Source organism: Archocentrus centrarchus, unplaced genomic scaffold (assembly GCF_007364275.1).
Source record: "Archocentrus centrarchus isolate MPI-CPG fArcCen1 unplaced genomic scaffold, fArcCen1 scaffold_26_ctg1, whole genome shotgun sequence".
Taxonomy (NCBI): Eukaryota; Metazoa; Chordata; class Actinopteri; order Cichliformes; family Cichlidae; genus Archocentrus; species Archocentrus centrarchus.
In genome coordinates, this window is record NW_022060256.1 from 3,862,202 (window position 1) to 3,876,801 (window position 14,600).

Consider the following 14,600-nt stretch of genomic DNA (forward strand, 5'->3'; position numbering starts at 1 on the left):
TTAGTGAACATGAGTTATTAGTGTTACGACACTGCACAGTTTGTGAGTTGCAGTTTTGATGAATTAGTTTCATTTAGAGGCCAGGTTCCTGCGTCAGCCTTCGAAGCTTCACCTATAATTTCTGCATTTTTTAGTTTTCTGAAATGTTTCACAATCATCGGTGTGGAAGGTTTGTTTATTATGTCAGCAGTCCAAATTAAGCAGCAGAGCATATTACAGATTTCCATCTTGGTTGGCATGTGTCCACCTTGGATGAGGCTCTCTGGGCTGGCACTCACTCCGGTGTTAATGCGTAACTTCTGATTGGGGAATCTGGCTGCCGGCCTTATCCGAGTGTCACGTTACTTCTGGCTGGCAGAGCTGACTAAAAGCTCCTGAGAGTCAGATTTCAGACATGCCAGCAGGGACAGAACAAAGTACAGTAACGTAACAGTAAGATAGCAGGAGTGGTGGTGGACGCTGTATTCAGTTCAGTTACATAGGCTACGGTTATTTTTTAGTGTGTAACTTTACAGTAACGAGAGCAGCTGAGTCTGTCTTATATAATCATAACGTGATTCTTGCTCCTTTGTCAGCTTCAGTTCCCATTGACCCTGAGAAGGATCAGCAGTTAAGAATGGGGCTGAGTTTTAAGTTGCATTAATGCTGCATTGCTGCTAACTGTGTGACTCGATATAAACAAACACACTTTTCACCGTGCTGTAGATGAATGCTCCAGGCTGGGAAAATGACTAAATCTTTACTGCAGATTATTGTATCATCTGCAGAGACTCGTGAGCTCGGAGCTTTTCTGCTGTGCGTTCTCTTTTTCTTTGTTTCTGGAGCTCAGCTGTAAAACATTATAACACCCAATGAACTGTCCTCAGGATGCTCCTGCTTACATATCCTGTGTGTCTGCAGCACTATGTTGCAGTTCTGTACATAATGTATCTGGTGTCCATCTTTTACATTGTCTACTGCGTAGTGAGCTTGGTCGTCGACATTGTGACCTCCATTTCAAAGCTATCATGAAGTACTGCAGTGTGTTGCTAAGGGAGCAAAAGAGAGACACTGTGGGAAGGACAGTTTAATCTGTTCTTACTTCAGCAATAAAAAAAACTGTTGAATACCTGCTTCATATTCTTCATATTGGCAGGAACCCCACTCTTTTATTGCGTCTGTCAGACAGCCATAATCCTCGTGTGCTGTTTGTCCCCAGGCTTGTTATAAAGTTTGCAGTGATGTGTGGAGATGTTGTTATTTTTACTGGGCCATCTCCTTTCAGTTCACCTCGAAACCCATTTCTAGGAGTGCAAACAAAAGTACAACAGCACAGCCCACTCGTGTTTTTCTGCTGGGGTTACAGGAAAGGAGTGAGCGGGCACAGCTGGGGATCGAGCATCCTCCTCTCTTTCCTTTGTAATCTTTTTTTGTGTGTGTTGTGAACACGTAGCTGTTCTCTGTGTCCTTTTCAGAGTGTCATCCCTCCTGCTGGCAGTGTACCGGGCCATCTGCAGACAACTGTACGTCCTGCCCCTCCCCGTCCAGCCTGTATGAGGGCCGCTGTGTCCCCACATGCCCACAAGGCTTCTTTATTCAGGACAACCAATGCCAAGGTGAGAGCACACACACACACACACACACCTGCCATTATACTGTCACACTCAGCGACATAACACGTTCCTCTCCCCAAATTCTAACCTTAAACCTGAGGAAATTTCAGAGAGAGCCTCGAGGTCGTAATTCTCACACAGGCAGCGAAGCAAAAACACGCATCAACAAAAACAGATTCCTCTGTGCGTCAGAGCGCTGGTTTGTAGTTGGTTTTCATACCTATAAAATAAAAGTGTGTAAGGAGATTGAGAGTAACACAATTTTTCCACCAATCAAAAGTGCCCAACCTGTCAAACCCACCGAGGACAAACAAGGCTAACGTTTTACTCAGTGTGACTGACTGAACCCAGAAACTCCTCAGGAAACTGACGTGAGAGCCCCGGGGTTTGTAACCACACCAAAGTTAAAGGTAAACTACCTGATTAAAGATCTTTATTTTTTAAATACTCTAATGAAACTTCTTACACTAGTGTTAAGTTAAAAAGTCATGGATGTAACTGCACAACAGGACGTTAACCTTAGCGGGGCTCTTCTGCCTGCCTCCCCTCCTCCCCTCCACGACTCGCTGCTTAATGAAAATCCATTTGCTCTAATCTTCTACTCATTACCTCAGCTTGGTTTATTGTCTCTGACCTCATTTGAAACAAGATGACCCTTTCTATCGCTCATTTACCAGCTTTACCCTCAGACCTTTATAAATATGCTAAATTTTATTGTTCGTCTTGAGGAAAACCAACAGAGAAGACCTTTGTAGATGTCACTGAATCACGTATTCAAACCTGGCTTCAGTAACTGGAATGAGCGATGAAGATGGAAGCAGAGACGGTTAAGTAATGCGCTCAGAGCCTGTTGGGATGAATGGGCTGTGTTTGCTGACTTGGCCTTGTCTCCTTCAGTACTGATTGGCTCATTAGAAGCTACTCAGATCCTCTGAAGAGGAATTGTGCTTCAGTCTAGATGAGAATAAACATTTGCTACAACTGGTGCCGGTGACTTTTAATGCGAGGCAATAAGACGCCGTGTGTTGTTTAAATGCACCAAATGATTGTGTGTAATGTGAAAGTTGTGGCTCATAACGGCAGAGCCAGAAAGCATTAGCATCGACTGTGTGGCGCCGCTGAGCTTTCTGAGCGCTTTTATTTCATCAGCTCTGTTTCCATCCCCGTAACAGCTGTTTACTAAAATCCAACCAGAAATTAAGCTCTGCCAAACCTGCTCTACATCATCCCCCCTGACGAGCAAACTACAAACTGTATATCAAAGATGGACAAAGCCACCTGCTGAGCATGTTGGCTTGTTCATGCCTATATTCTTTTATTCTTTGTAGTGACCACTCACCTTATGCGGTTTCAAAAACTGAAGCACAGTCTTCTTGGCTTGTGTGTACCACACAGAATGCCACATTAATTTCTCAGATATTTGCATTAAAAATGCTCCAAACAGCACAAATGCAGTCAAGAAGTTTTCACATGTATGTTATCACCTGCTTCCCTCACCCCTCTTTGTCCTCCTCTCTCGCAGCATGCCATCCCTCCTGCCAGACCTGCTCTGGACCCTCCCAGGCCGACTGCACCACCTGCACCCCGCTGGCGTCCCTGCAGAGCGGCTACTGCAGGGCGAGCTGCCAAGAGGGGCATTTCCTTAATGCTGTCTCTGGAGAGTGCCTCAGTAAGTCAGGCTGTGTGTAAATGTGTGTGTGTGTGTGAATAAGGATATTTAATGCTCATTTATATGCCATTTGTGCAAAGCTGTCATCACACACACTGACATGAGTGCTGTTTTTTAGTCCAAGTGGCCCTCGCGGAAGTAGAACTACCAACCTTAGCAGGGATAGGCCCTTGCTCTGCCTGCTGAGCTTTGCACACTGAGACATACCAGTTCCTGTGTCTGAAGCTCCAGTAGCCTCCATTATTCATTAGAAATGCCAGTGATCTTTGTAAAATAGATGCTCTTGGAGTTTATTTTACTTTCAGGGGTTTCTTGGCTCAGATTAATTCTTTGGAGAGGTGACAACACATGTAAGCTCAGTCTACATGCACAACAGGGATGTGTTGGATTGTCAGGTAGACATCTATGCATTTTACTGTTAATTAAAACAGTTTAATTAAGAAACAACAAATTAAGTAAACTGAGTAAATGAAATATAATTTTGCCATGCCAGTTTTCTTTTTATTTGTCTCTTTGGGGGGCCTCTGAAAAGTCCCCCATCAAGTGAAAACCCTGTACTTTACCCTGCAGGATCTTTATTGTTACCTTTAAAATTAGTGCTGAAGCAAAAACACAGTTTCTACATTTTTGTTTCCACACAAATCAGGTTTTTGCCCTTTTTTCCAGAGCACTTATTTCAGGTGTAACCTGATATCAGGTGTTATTATTCCCATATATATATATATATATATATATATCTCACCATGTCAGTGTTCTCCATCGACTCTCTACCAACTACCAGACACAGTAGCAGTAAAAATGATAACAGAAAAAGAGGAAGGAGGGATGGTGGAGGCTTAATCCACAGGACATTCAGTTAGAGAGGCAATAATTGGATTGGATATCTGCCTGTTATCAGGTATTAGTGAAAAAGGACTCAGTTAATATTATCCTAACAGTGTGTGTGAGGAGGTACATTCAGTGAGCGGGAAAAGCTGGAAATCAGTACACGGTCTCTCAGTCTGACCTGAAATATCCGCAGATACTTGAAGCCGCGGTATCGACATCATATCAGAACTGGAAAAGTTGTATCGGTGCATCCCTGCTTTTAACCATGAGACATCATTTCAGCAGGGACTTTACAGACATTTGTCCTTCTGCTTTTTCTCACTGTTTATTTCATTTTTGTTTATGGTTGGGAAAAGATCATTTAGGGTTAAAACTCACCTTTTCACAACATAAACACGTTACAGCCGTCGGTCTTCAAGGCCATCGCCACATTTGCCATCTGAGATTTCCCACTTCTTCACCCGGATGCCTCCTACATAATCCAGGTTGTTCCTGTTTGTCGCTGAGGAGCGAGTTACAGACCCTTTGGCAGTCAGCAGAGGAATAAATAAAAGGTCCCTCATATGAGGCTGTCCCTTATTTCCAGTGCTGTAGAATTCAACAATAAAGAATAAATGATGGAACTGTTTACTTCGACATACCCACACGCGTCCGCCCTTCTTTCCAGTCATTTTCCAAATAATTACAGAATCCCAGCTTCACTGAGCCCTGCATCACAGCTGATGTTTGGTGCTGATTAAGTCTCCTGATTAACTCCCCTGCTTCAAAAATCACTGAAATAATCAAACCACTTGACAGAATGTGAAGCTTAATGCGTCCATCAGCAGGATTAATTACTGCAATGTGAATTATAGCAGCTGCTCTAGTTAGCCAATCAGTTGTCTGCAAGTAAACCACAAAAATGCAATAATAACCCTTTTTGTAGTTTGTTTTCATTGAGCTGAGGACTATTGTGCATATAATATATTTTTACATCAATTCTCAATCCTATTTATCAAAACAAATTGTAAAATAGGGAAATATGAGTTTGGATTCCTGTACTTCCTTTTTACGATGTTAACTCTTGACTTTGAACCATAACGCTCGGGGATATCCGCTGTGCTCACTGCTAAACTCAGTCGCAGCATTTTGTTGGACAGACTGAGGCACTGAGTGGGAATATCTGGCACAAGCTTATCATAGTTTTAGTCATATTTGTCAGACAGGAGAGTCTGTGACCCTGTGAAGAGCTTTGGGTCTTCTTTTGTATGGTGTTCCACAGGGGTCAGTTTTAGGGCCACTCTGGTTCTCCTTATATATGCTTCCCCTTGGGCATATAATTTATATATTCTTTTCATTTTATGCTAATGATACACACACATGTCTGCGTCTTGGATGTCAAATAATTTTCTCCAATTGAATTGAGACAAAACCAAAATTCATGCCATTGCATCTCAGCTCACGAGCACAGATTCTGCCATCAGCTGGAATTTTTCAAGCCTGTTGAAAATAATTTTGGATCTGGTTTGATAACAAGCATTTTACCAAACCAGATCCCAAGAAATAATAGAGATTTTAACATTTAGGGTGTTTTGGAAGAGTTGGTCTTGTTCTGGTTCCAAACAAACTCCGGAGTGGTTTGTTAACCTCGATGTCTCTGACTATCAGGTGTAAGTTTGACCTAAACAGCTTCCTGTAGGTGGGAATACTTTGCCTTCTGACGCTGCAGAGCACCACAGACATGCAGGGTACAAAATCTGTAGCAGCTAGTATTAAAATGAACTGAGAGCTCACTTCTTACCCACTATTCCCAAACACAGCACCTTCTTCCTGTATTTGTTAATCACCGGTCCCTCCTCAGTGATAACTGACCAATGAGCAGACTGAATGTTCTCATGTGGTTTGGAGCGACTCATTTTGAATTATGTGGAGTTTGCTCAGAGATTTCTTGCTGTGAAAAGCAACCAAACCACAAGACAAAGCTACAAGTTTACAAACTCATCAGCTGATTGGGACCAGAATAAATGAACTGTGGGTGTGATGGTGCCCTTAATGACACAGAGAGCATTTTACATCTTTTTAAAGGTGTAAAAATTGGCCTAAATTGCTGCAACAGCCTTTTTTTTTTCTTACCTGCCTGGGCAAAAAGTCTCTTCAACGACTACAGAATTCAGCTGCCTCCCAGCATGTTATAGTACACATTTTTTAAAGATTTTATTGTTTAAGGCCCTTCATGGCCTTGATGTAGCTACGTCTCTGACCTCTTACTACCATATGCACTAGCATGTACACTGAGATCCTCGGGCAGAAGCCTTTTGGTGGTTCCAGAAGCCGGACTGGAAACTAAAGGAGGCAGCAGAGCCGGTAACTTCTTCAGATTGTGTCTTAAATCATTGTTTAAGGAAAAGGCTTTCCTGGATTTTATCTATTTAAGTTTTAATTTGCATTAAACTTAACATTCCTAAATTTCTCACTACAATTTATTGGTCTTGATGTTTCTGTTTTCTGATTAATCCTGTTGCTGCTGTGAAGCACTCTTTAGCATAAAAATTATTATTATTATTAAAATGTGATGGTAAATTCAATTGAATTCAACTTTAATAAAGCGCCAAATTACAACAAACAGTCGCCTCAAGGTGCTTTATATTGTAGGTAAAGACCCTACAATAATACAGAGAAAACCCAACAGTCTAAACGACCCCCTATGAGCAGCACTTGGTGACAGTGGGAAGGAAAAACTCCCTTTAACAGGAAGAAACCTCCAGCAGAACCAGGCTCAGGGAGGGGGGGTCATCTGCTGAGGGGGAGAGAGACAGAGATTAATAACAATTAATGATTAAACGCAGAGTGGAGTATAAACAGAGTAAATAAGGTGAATGAAAAGAAACAGTGCATTATGGGAACCCCCCCAGCAGCCTAGGCCTATAGCAGCATAACTAAGGGAGGTTCAGGGTCACCTGATCCAGCCCTAACTATAAGCTTTATCATAAAGGAAAGTTTTAAGCCTAATCTTAAAAATAGAGAGGGTGTCTGTCTCCTGAATCCAAGCTGGAAGCTGGTTCCACAGAAGAGGGGCCTGAAAGCTGAAGGCTCTGCCTCCCATTCTACTCTTAAGTATCCTAGGAACCACAAGTAAGCCAGCAGTCTGAGAGAGAAGTGCTCTGTTGGGGTGATATGGGACTATGAGGTCTTTGAGATAAGATGGGACCTGATTATTCAAGACCTTGTATGTGAGGAGAAGGATTTTAAATTCTATTCTAGATTTAACAGGGAGCCAATGAAGAGAAGCCAATATGGGAGAAATCTGCTCTCTCTTCTCCATAAATGGTCTTAAACAGGCATACCTGTTATGCAGATATGCAATCTGACTCCAAAGGACTGTGAGGTGTGATTTAGAGCCACAGCAAACTGTAAAAGATGCATCAGAATAATGAAGAGTGGTGGCCATAAACTAATCCTGCACTAATTTTCCTGGAGATGAACAACAAACGGGAGAGAAGTTTCTTTCCACTGGTGTTTAAAAAAAGCAACTTTAAATGAGTTTCTTTCTTCCAGTATCAGAGAAAAATCTGTGGTGATAAAGGTGAATTTTTGTGAGATCTTCATAAACAGCAGCTTGTAGTTCACTTCCACCTCACCTTCTTCTTCTTCACTGTGCCTAAAATCAGCCGTTTGTATTTGGCAGGTGAAACAGCAGAGTGTGTGTGTGTGTGTGTGTGTGTGTGTGTGTGTGTGTGTGTGTGTGTGTGTGTGTGTGTGTGTGTGTGTGCGTGCGTGCGTGCGTGTGTGTCCTGGTGTTGTCCTCCTCCTTGCTGGTTAATGAAATGAGTTTTTACCTATCGGGACCGTGGGCTATAGATTATAAACATGCATATTTACAAGATCAGAAGTCAGCATGGAGGAGATGGTGGGGGGGGGGTAAACAACATCTGAGGGGAAAACATCGACTTTTAATTACAGTTTTTGATGACACGCTGTTTGGGGATGTAAAACTGTAACCAGATTTGCCCCACACTTGTATGTGCATGTGTACAGGCACGCACTACTGGGTTACACACACACACACACACACACACACCCACCTACACACACACACACACACACACACAGAACCTAATCTCAAATGGGTCAAGCTCAGCCAAACTCTAGTTAATAAAAGATGCCTTGTGGCACTTCTGGGCCTCAGAAATACTGGGGTCATCATTTCTGTGTGGCCAGAACACACACACACACACACACAGAACCTTGGATTGCCTCTGTCCAGGCAGCGATACCATCGGTGTTAGACAACGTCTTTGGGCAAACGAGGCTTTTGCTCTGAGTCACGAGTTCACATGAGAGCAGCGATCAGAGGCAGACGCCTCCTTTTATTCTCTCTCTCTGTTTCTTCTTCTGTGCTGGATCTTCAGGGATTCTCCCTTCATCACTATTCAGCAGCACAGGCAGTCCTGTCCCATACATGCAGCTGTTCCTTCTAGATTTGCCAAATTTTTCAAATGATCATTTGTGATGTTTTTGCAGAAATGTTCACATCTGTTGGAGACAGACTCTAATAGCTTGTACCCGTAAAAATAATAGGTAGATGTAAAAAATGTCACATTTTTTGTTAGTCCGGTGTTTCTCCCAGTTTGGCTCCTTTGAATGTGCTCAGTTTTCACACAAACCAGTTAGTTAATGTGTGACACAGACTCAGCCAGGCTAGTGCCGATAATATGACAGCAGTCTCAGGTGAATGATGGGACACAGTGATGAGTCAGGGCTGGAGAAAACTCAGGTGTGTGCAGAGATTAAAAAGGGCATGTGGGCTGGGTGACCTGAATCTGCAGTCCACTGTAAAAGATGTTCCCTTTAAACAGTACTGACAGCTGCATTTGCCAGCATGAAACTGTTGTGCAGTATAAACGTCACAGTATGTAAATGTAAAAATATTTATTTATTATGTTTATTTTTCCTTTAAAGAGTATTTACGACATTAAATGTTTCCCAACATGCCATAAATCATGTTAAATGCCCTTTAACCTTTGGACTGTGCATTCATGTCAAGATTTCTTTTAATGTACAAACATGAATAATGCACATGTGATCAGATAGCATGAATCCTTGCAAAGTGCTTGTTGTAGTTCCTGTCTGTGAGGAACACTTGTTAGTGTGATTCAGGCTGAACGGCTCAATGTGAACAAAGTCACAAAAACACTGTTGCTGTTCACGTGTGACCGTCACAGCAGAAACATGTTATACGTCCTGTTGGGGAGAAAGAACCGTGAGATGGTTTCATCGTGGCCGGCCTGCTGCCTCTCTCCTGCTGCCTCTGGTTTTCTTCTTTCTCTTTTTAACCCCGTTTTTCAAAGTAAAGAGAATCAACTTGAGTTTTTCTGGAACGCTTCCACTCCGAGCTTACAGCTGCAGGAGTGTGTTTTGCATCATGATTGTGCCGGAGCCAGCATTTAACATGTGAGGTTTAAAATAGACCTGAATGCATCACCATAGAAACACAGCATGCCAGCATTAAAATGAAAGACATGGGATCATGTTCTTCCCTCTTTTTTGCGTGGTCAGCTGAGAATAAAATCCCTCCATGGAAACACATTACAGGAACGCTGGTGCCCACAGCAGCAGCTGCTGCCAGTGTCTCTCTCCGAGTGCTGGTGCTGAAGGCCAGCAAGAATAAGAACAGATTAAAATAAGTTACAGCTGCCTCTGTTGATCACTTTAGTCGAAATATAACTTTTTCCAGCTTTGATTGCGCAGCTGGTTTGGTTTTATTATCTTTGGATCTTCAGAGCGTTCTCATTTATCTGCTGCTTTCTTCTTTGCCTTGAATCCAGTTAATCAGATAAAATAGGACTGAGGCAGAGTTGTGGAGGCTGTGTGAAGATCTGTGTAATTCACTTACAGCAGTGCACACAGTTTGTCATGTGGCAGGCAGGATTGGACCGCAGAGCAGGACTCAGGAGACAGGAAGTGCAACCTAAATAACAGCTTTATTACTGAATCTTACAAAAAGGAAATGCTGAACATAAACTGGCTGTCAGCGAGCCAACATAACCCAAAAACTTAACTAGAAAACTCGACAGCACAGACAGGAGGACTGATGACGGCAGTGTAAACACATCAGGGTAATGTGGGAACAGCTGGAAGGGCAGGTGCACCGAATGATACTAATGAGACAAGGAGGCAAAGCTGAACACAGGGAACAGGAGACAAGGAGACAAGGAAACACACGCTGAGGGAATCAAACACAACCAAACTCAGATCACTAAACTAAGAAAGCCTGAAGATACAAATAAACTGTAACATGAGTCATAATACAGCAAAACCAGAGAAGGAAACAATAAAGGAAAACAAAACTACAATAAACTGGAAATCAAACATAAATAGGAGTCAAGACTCAGAACCAAAGCGCTGGGTCAACAGAGCCAGGATCATAATAGAAAACAACATATGAAGTCACAGAGGCCTTTTTAAATAGCTGCATTAATTACATCACAGTTAGAGACCAAAGGAATCACAGTTATTTTAGGAGTTCAATGAAAACATTTGCAATTAAATTGCTAAATGTGGAAGAAATTTGTCAAAAGTGTTATTAGATTATTTTATTTTTGATTTTTCATTTTGCTCCAGGGAAATACTCACAGATAATTAAAGCTCAGAAGAATTAAAGGCGCTGCTTTCAACGCACAAATACCATAATTATTGTGTCATTATAAAATGACTGAATCATTGTGATCAGCTTTGTTCTGGTTTTGTGTTTTAGTCCTGAGTTTGTATTGTTAAGTTTAATTTCTCCAGCACGTTTCAGACAAATCAAATTCAAAGTACTTTATAAGCAACAAAAGTAAAAACTACACAACTGTATGAGAACAAAAAACAATTACAAGCAGTAATAAAGTTTAAACAATGAAATGTTGATTATGTTAAAATGGTAAAACTGAATGAAATAAAATAAAGCATAGAAACCATGAAATTATAATAATTTGACTGATTTCCGGCTCCTCTCACATCCTTTTAAAGCCTGTTTCAGTGCCTCTGAGCAGCATCACCGAATCTTTTTATTCTCCTTTGTGAAGCAACTAAAAGAGAAGTGGAGCATCTAAAGGGACTTCCCAGGTCATGAACAGTACCAGTTTTGAGGTAGTCCATCCATCTTCTCAGAGCTCATGTCCATCCTGCAGGTGAGGGTGTAGCTCCACCCACAGTTTTGCCTTCACTCACTCAGTACAGCATCATCATCATCACTGTGAACTCTACACCAACCCAGCTGTCAGCCTCCTGCTCCGCTCTGCCTTTACTGGTGAACAACACACTGAGATTCTTGAACTCCTCCACTTGAGTCAGCAGCACATCATCAACCCACAGTCGAGAAGCATGGCCTCATTCTCACCTCAGCCACATCACACTCAAACTGTGTGATGCTGCAAACTGCTGAGCTGGGCTGAGCTGGGCTTGGTTGAGCTGAACTGAGGTGGGCTGGGCTGAGCTGGGCTGAGCTGGGCTGAGCTGAGCTGGGTTGAGCTGAACTGAGGTGGGGCTGAGCTGGGCTGGGCTGAGCTGGGCTGAGCTGGGTTGAGCTGAGCTGAGCTGAGGTGGGCTGAGGTGGTGATTGATGAAGACAGCTGGACCACATCATCTGTAAAAAGTCAAGACAAGATCTTGAGACCAGCGTACACGACAGCTTCTGTCCACAGAATCGGTAACAGCTCTGGCAGTCCAGCTGGGAACAGGTCTGACTTGAAAGTACTACAAATCAAGCTTTTACTCTGATTATACAGGAACTGAATAGCCCATAACAATGGGCCTAATATAGGACACCCTGAGGGACGTATATAAATCCCTGTCTAGACAGGACCACAAAGCTTCTGTCTGCTTCTCTAACACGTTTAAGTTCCAGTAAAGATGATGTTCCACGTTTGCTTGCCCTCATCTCTGCAGTTATCCCCACACTCACTCCCTAAGAAACTAATTTTATTCTCTCTTCAGCTGCACGATGCAACAACTGAGCGAGACGCATTACTGTCTTGATTCTCTTCTGTGACTCTCATTAAAGAAGTTTCCATTTTGTCTATTGCAGGAGAAGCAGGGGAAAAGAGCATGATATAAGATACGGTCTCACATAAATCCGGCCCACAGGAGAATACCACCATTGGGTTTGCGTGCAGTGCATTTATAACTCTTGAATCTCTTTTCATGCGCTTCAAAAATGGTAACTGCGCCATAAAGAGAGACTCTAAGGACCCAAATCAATACCATTTTAGGTTTATATTCAGTCATAGTCTGCACAGTCAATAATGCCTGACGCCTGATTTATCTTATCTCCACCATGAAGCCATTTGTTCAGCGCCGAGAGCTGGACCGCCTGGAGAGTGTTGGCAGGAGAAATGCTGATGCACATTTTGTTGTAAAGTGATGTGATATGAAACGTGTGAATGTGCGACGACAGAGAGGAAGTTCTTTTTTATTCTTTTACTTTGTTGATATTGGAGCTGCTTCAGAAACATAGTGTGACCCACCTGAGCAGATGCCATATTCAGAAGCATGGTGAGCCGGTGGCTGTCGGAGGAAACGCTGCTCTGCAGGCAGGAATCAGACTTAATACTCAGAAACAAAGACTAAACAGCTGGCAGATGTTTTCTGAAGTCTCACTCTGGAGAAACCTGCATGAACTATGAAGTTTTTTTTGGTTTTTAGCAAAGTTGGTGACAAATTGTGTAACCAGAAATAAAAAGTCCTAATCTTAATCAAATAACCAGAGGTTTGCCTACACCGTAAACCCGCTAAATATAACCAGATAGGTGGAGGGTAAGAAGGTCCCAGCAAACTAAATGTGGGATAAGCAGTAAATATATATACTATTACTCTGAAATGTTGATGTATCTAACTTAAAGTAAATTTAAAAGTTAAACTTGGTCTTTGAACCAGAGGTTTGAGCCTCTGCACTTCCATTCATGAAGCCATCTGGGGTGGCTGTAGCTCAGTAGGTAGAGCAGGTCGCCTACTGATCGGAAGGTCAGCGGTTCGAATCCTGGCTACTCCGGGCTACATGCCAATGTATCCTTGGGCAAGATACTTAACCCCAAGTTGCTCTCCGACCGTTCTGTCGGAGTATGAAAGTGTGTGAATGTTAGGTAATTAAAAGCACTTAGCTTTGTAAAAATGGAAGTGCTTGTATGAATGGGAGTGCATGGGTGAATGCAAACAGGTTGTATAAGCGCTTTGAGTGCTCATACTGAGTAGAAAAGCGCTATATAAGAACTAGTCCATTTACCATTTACCATCTCCTGATTGCTGACTTTGAAGTGACCTCTGATCTTGACTCAGCCTTGTTCTTAACCATGGAAATAATTATAATAATAATAATTATCTGTGTAAGTTCTCAGTCATCCAGGTCGTGGCGGTTTCTGGAGCTTTAAATAAGGAGATTGGACTTCTTTGAGTTTTTGAAGACATTTCTTGATGGGGTGGGGCAAGCTCACAGTGGCCCCCCCCCCCAAAACCCCCCAATAGTGGGTCAACCGGAGCAGCTAACCCCCACTAGGGTTTAAATACCTGGGACTCTCCACCATTTTTAGAAGTGAAGAAGCCTCTTGGATGAGAGGAGAAACATCTTCAAGAACTCAAAGAAGTCCAGCTGGCTTTTTTCAAGCTTTAGAGATGCATGGAGAGTGCATTCATTCTTTTTGAAGGATTACCAGATTATTGATTTGACTGAGTCTTTTTTTTGGAAAGTTTATGGAGATTGATTTAGAGTCAGTCTCAAGTGTTCATTAGAGGAACTGCAGTCTTTGGCTCAGAGTTTCTGTGTTTATTCAGAAGCTCTGGAGAAAAACCCTGAGGCTGCCGTTTGCTTTGTGATACTTTGACAAAGATGTCAGATACGGTTGACACTATAAATCATGCCTTAGTGCAGCACCACATCAAGAAACTAAAGCCAAGACTCTTCATAGAATATGTTTAAAACATGAACCTTTCCAGGAAATGTTAATGTGTGAAAATACATAAATTAAGTCCTCCCACTTGTAATGCACCAGTGTAATAACTAAACCAGCGTGGTTAGAAATACATTTGCATAAGTTTATCACTTTTTCCTCCTCTTGAGATCTTTTGTTCCTTCCTTATTATTTTTTTTAATCTGTTTAGGCCCAACCAGCATCATATATGGCTCACCAAAATGTAAATGAAATAAACATCCAGGTCAACATGTGGAAATACGCACGAGAAAACAGAATCTAATGAGTCACTAGTGAGCAGCATTTTCCATTAGTTCAGTTTTAGGGCTGTAAACTAAATACGAAGTGTTTTTCTTCAGGGCTCGACTGACTGACCGCGCAGCATCTTTAAAAAAACTTTCCAAACATGCACTATATTTTTACAGAAAACAAATCAATGAAAAACACAAGACTAAAGAAAGGACAGCGTATGAATAAGTCTGTTTAGAAAACAGTGAGTAAAAAGAAATGTGCCTGCAGGGCAAGAAAACAAACCTTCAACTTGTTTTAACCAGATAAGAAAATGAGGCAGAAGAGTCGTATTTCCTT

General features: G+C 42.1%; 1 protein-coding gene across 1 annotated transcript in view; it reads left to right on the forward strand.

Moving 5' to 3' along the window:
• fras1 (Fraser extracellular matrix complex subunit 1) overlaps positions 1-14,600 on the forward strand; it is a 226,705-nt gene that overhangs the window by 69,300 nt on the left and 142,805 nt on the right. Inside the window, exons 17-18 of the mRNA XM_030723395.1 lie at positions 1,455-1,595; positions 3,115-3,261. Coding sequence (XP_030579255.1) covers positions 1,455-1,595; positions 3,115-3,261 — 288 coding nt within the window. The remainder of the gene's footprint in view (positions 1-1,454; positions 1,596-3,114; positions 3,262-14,600) is intronic.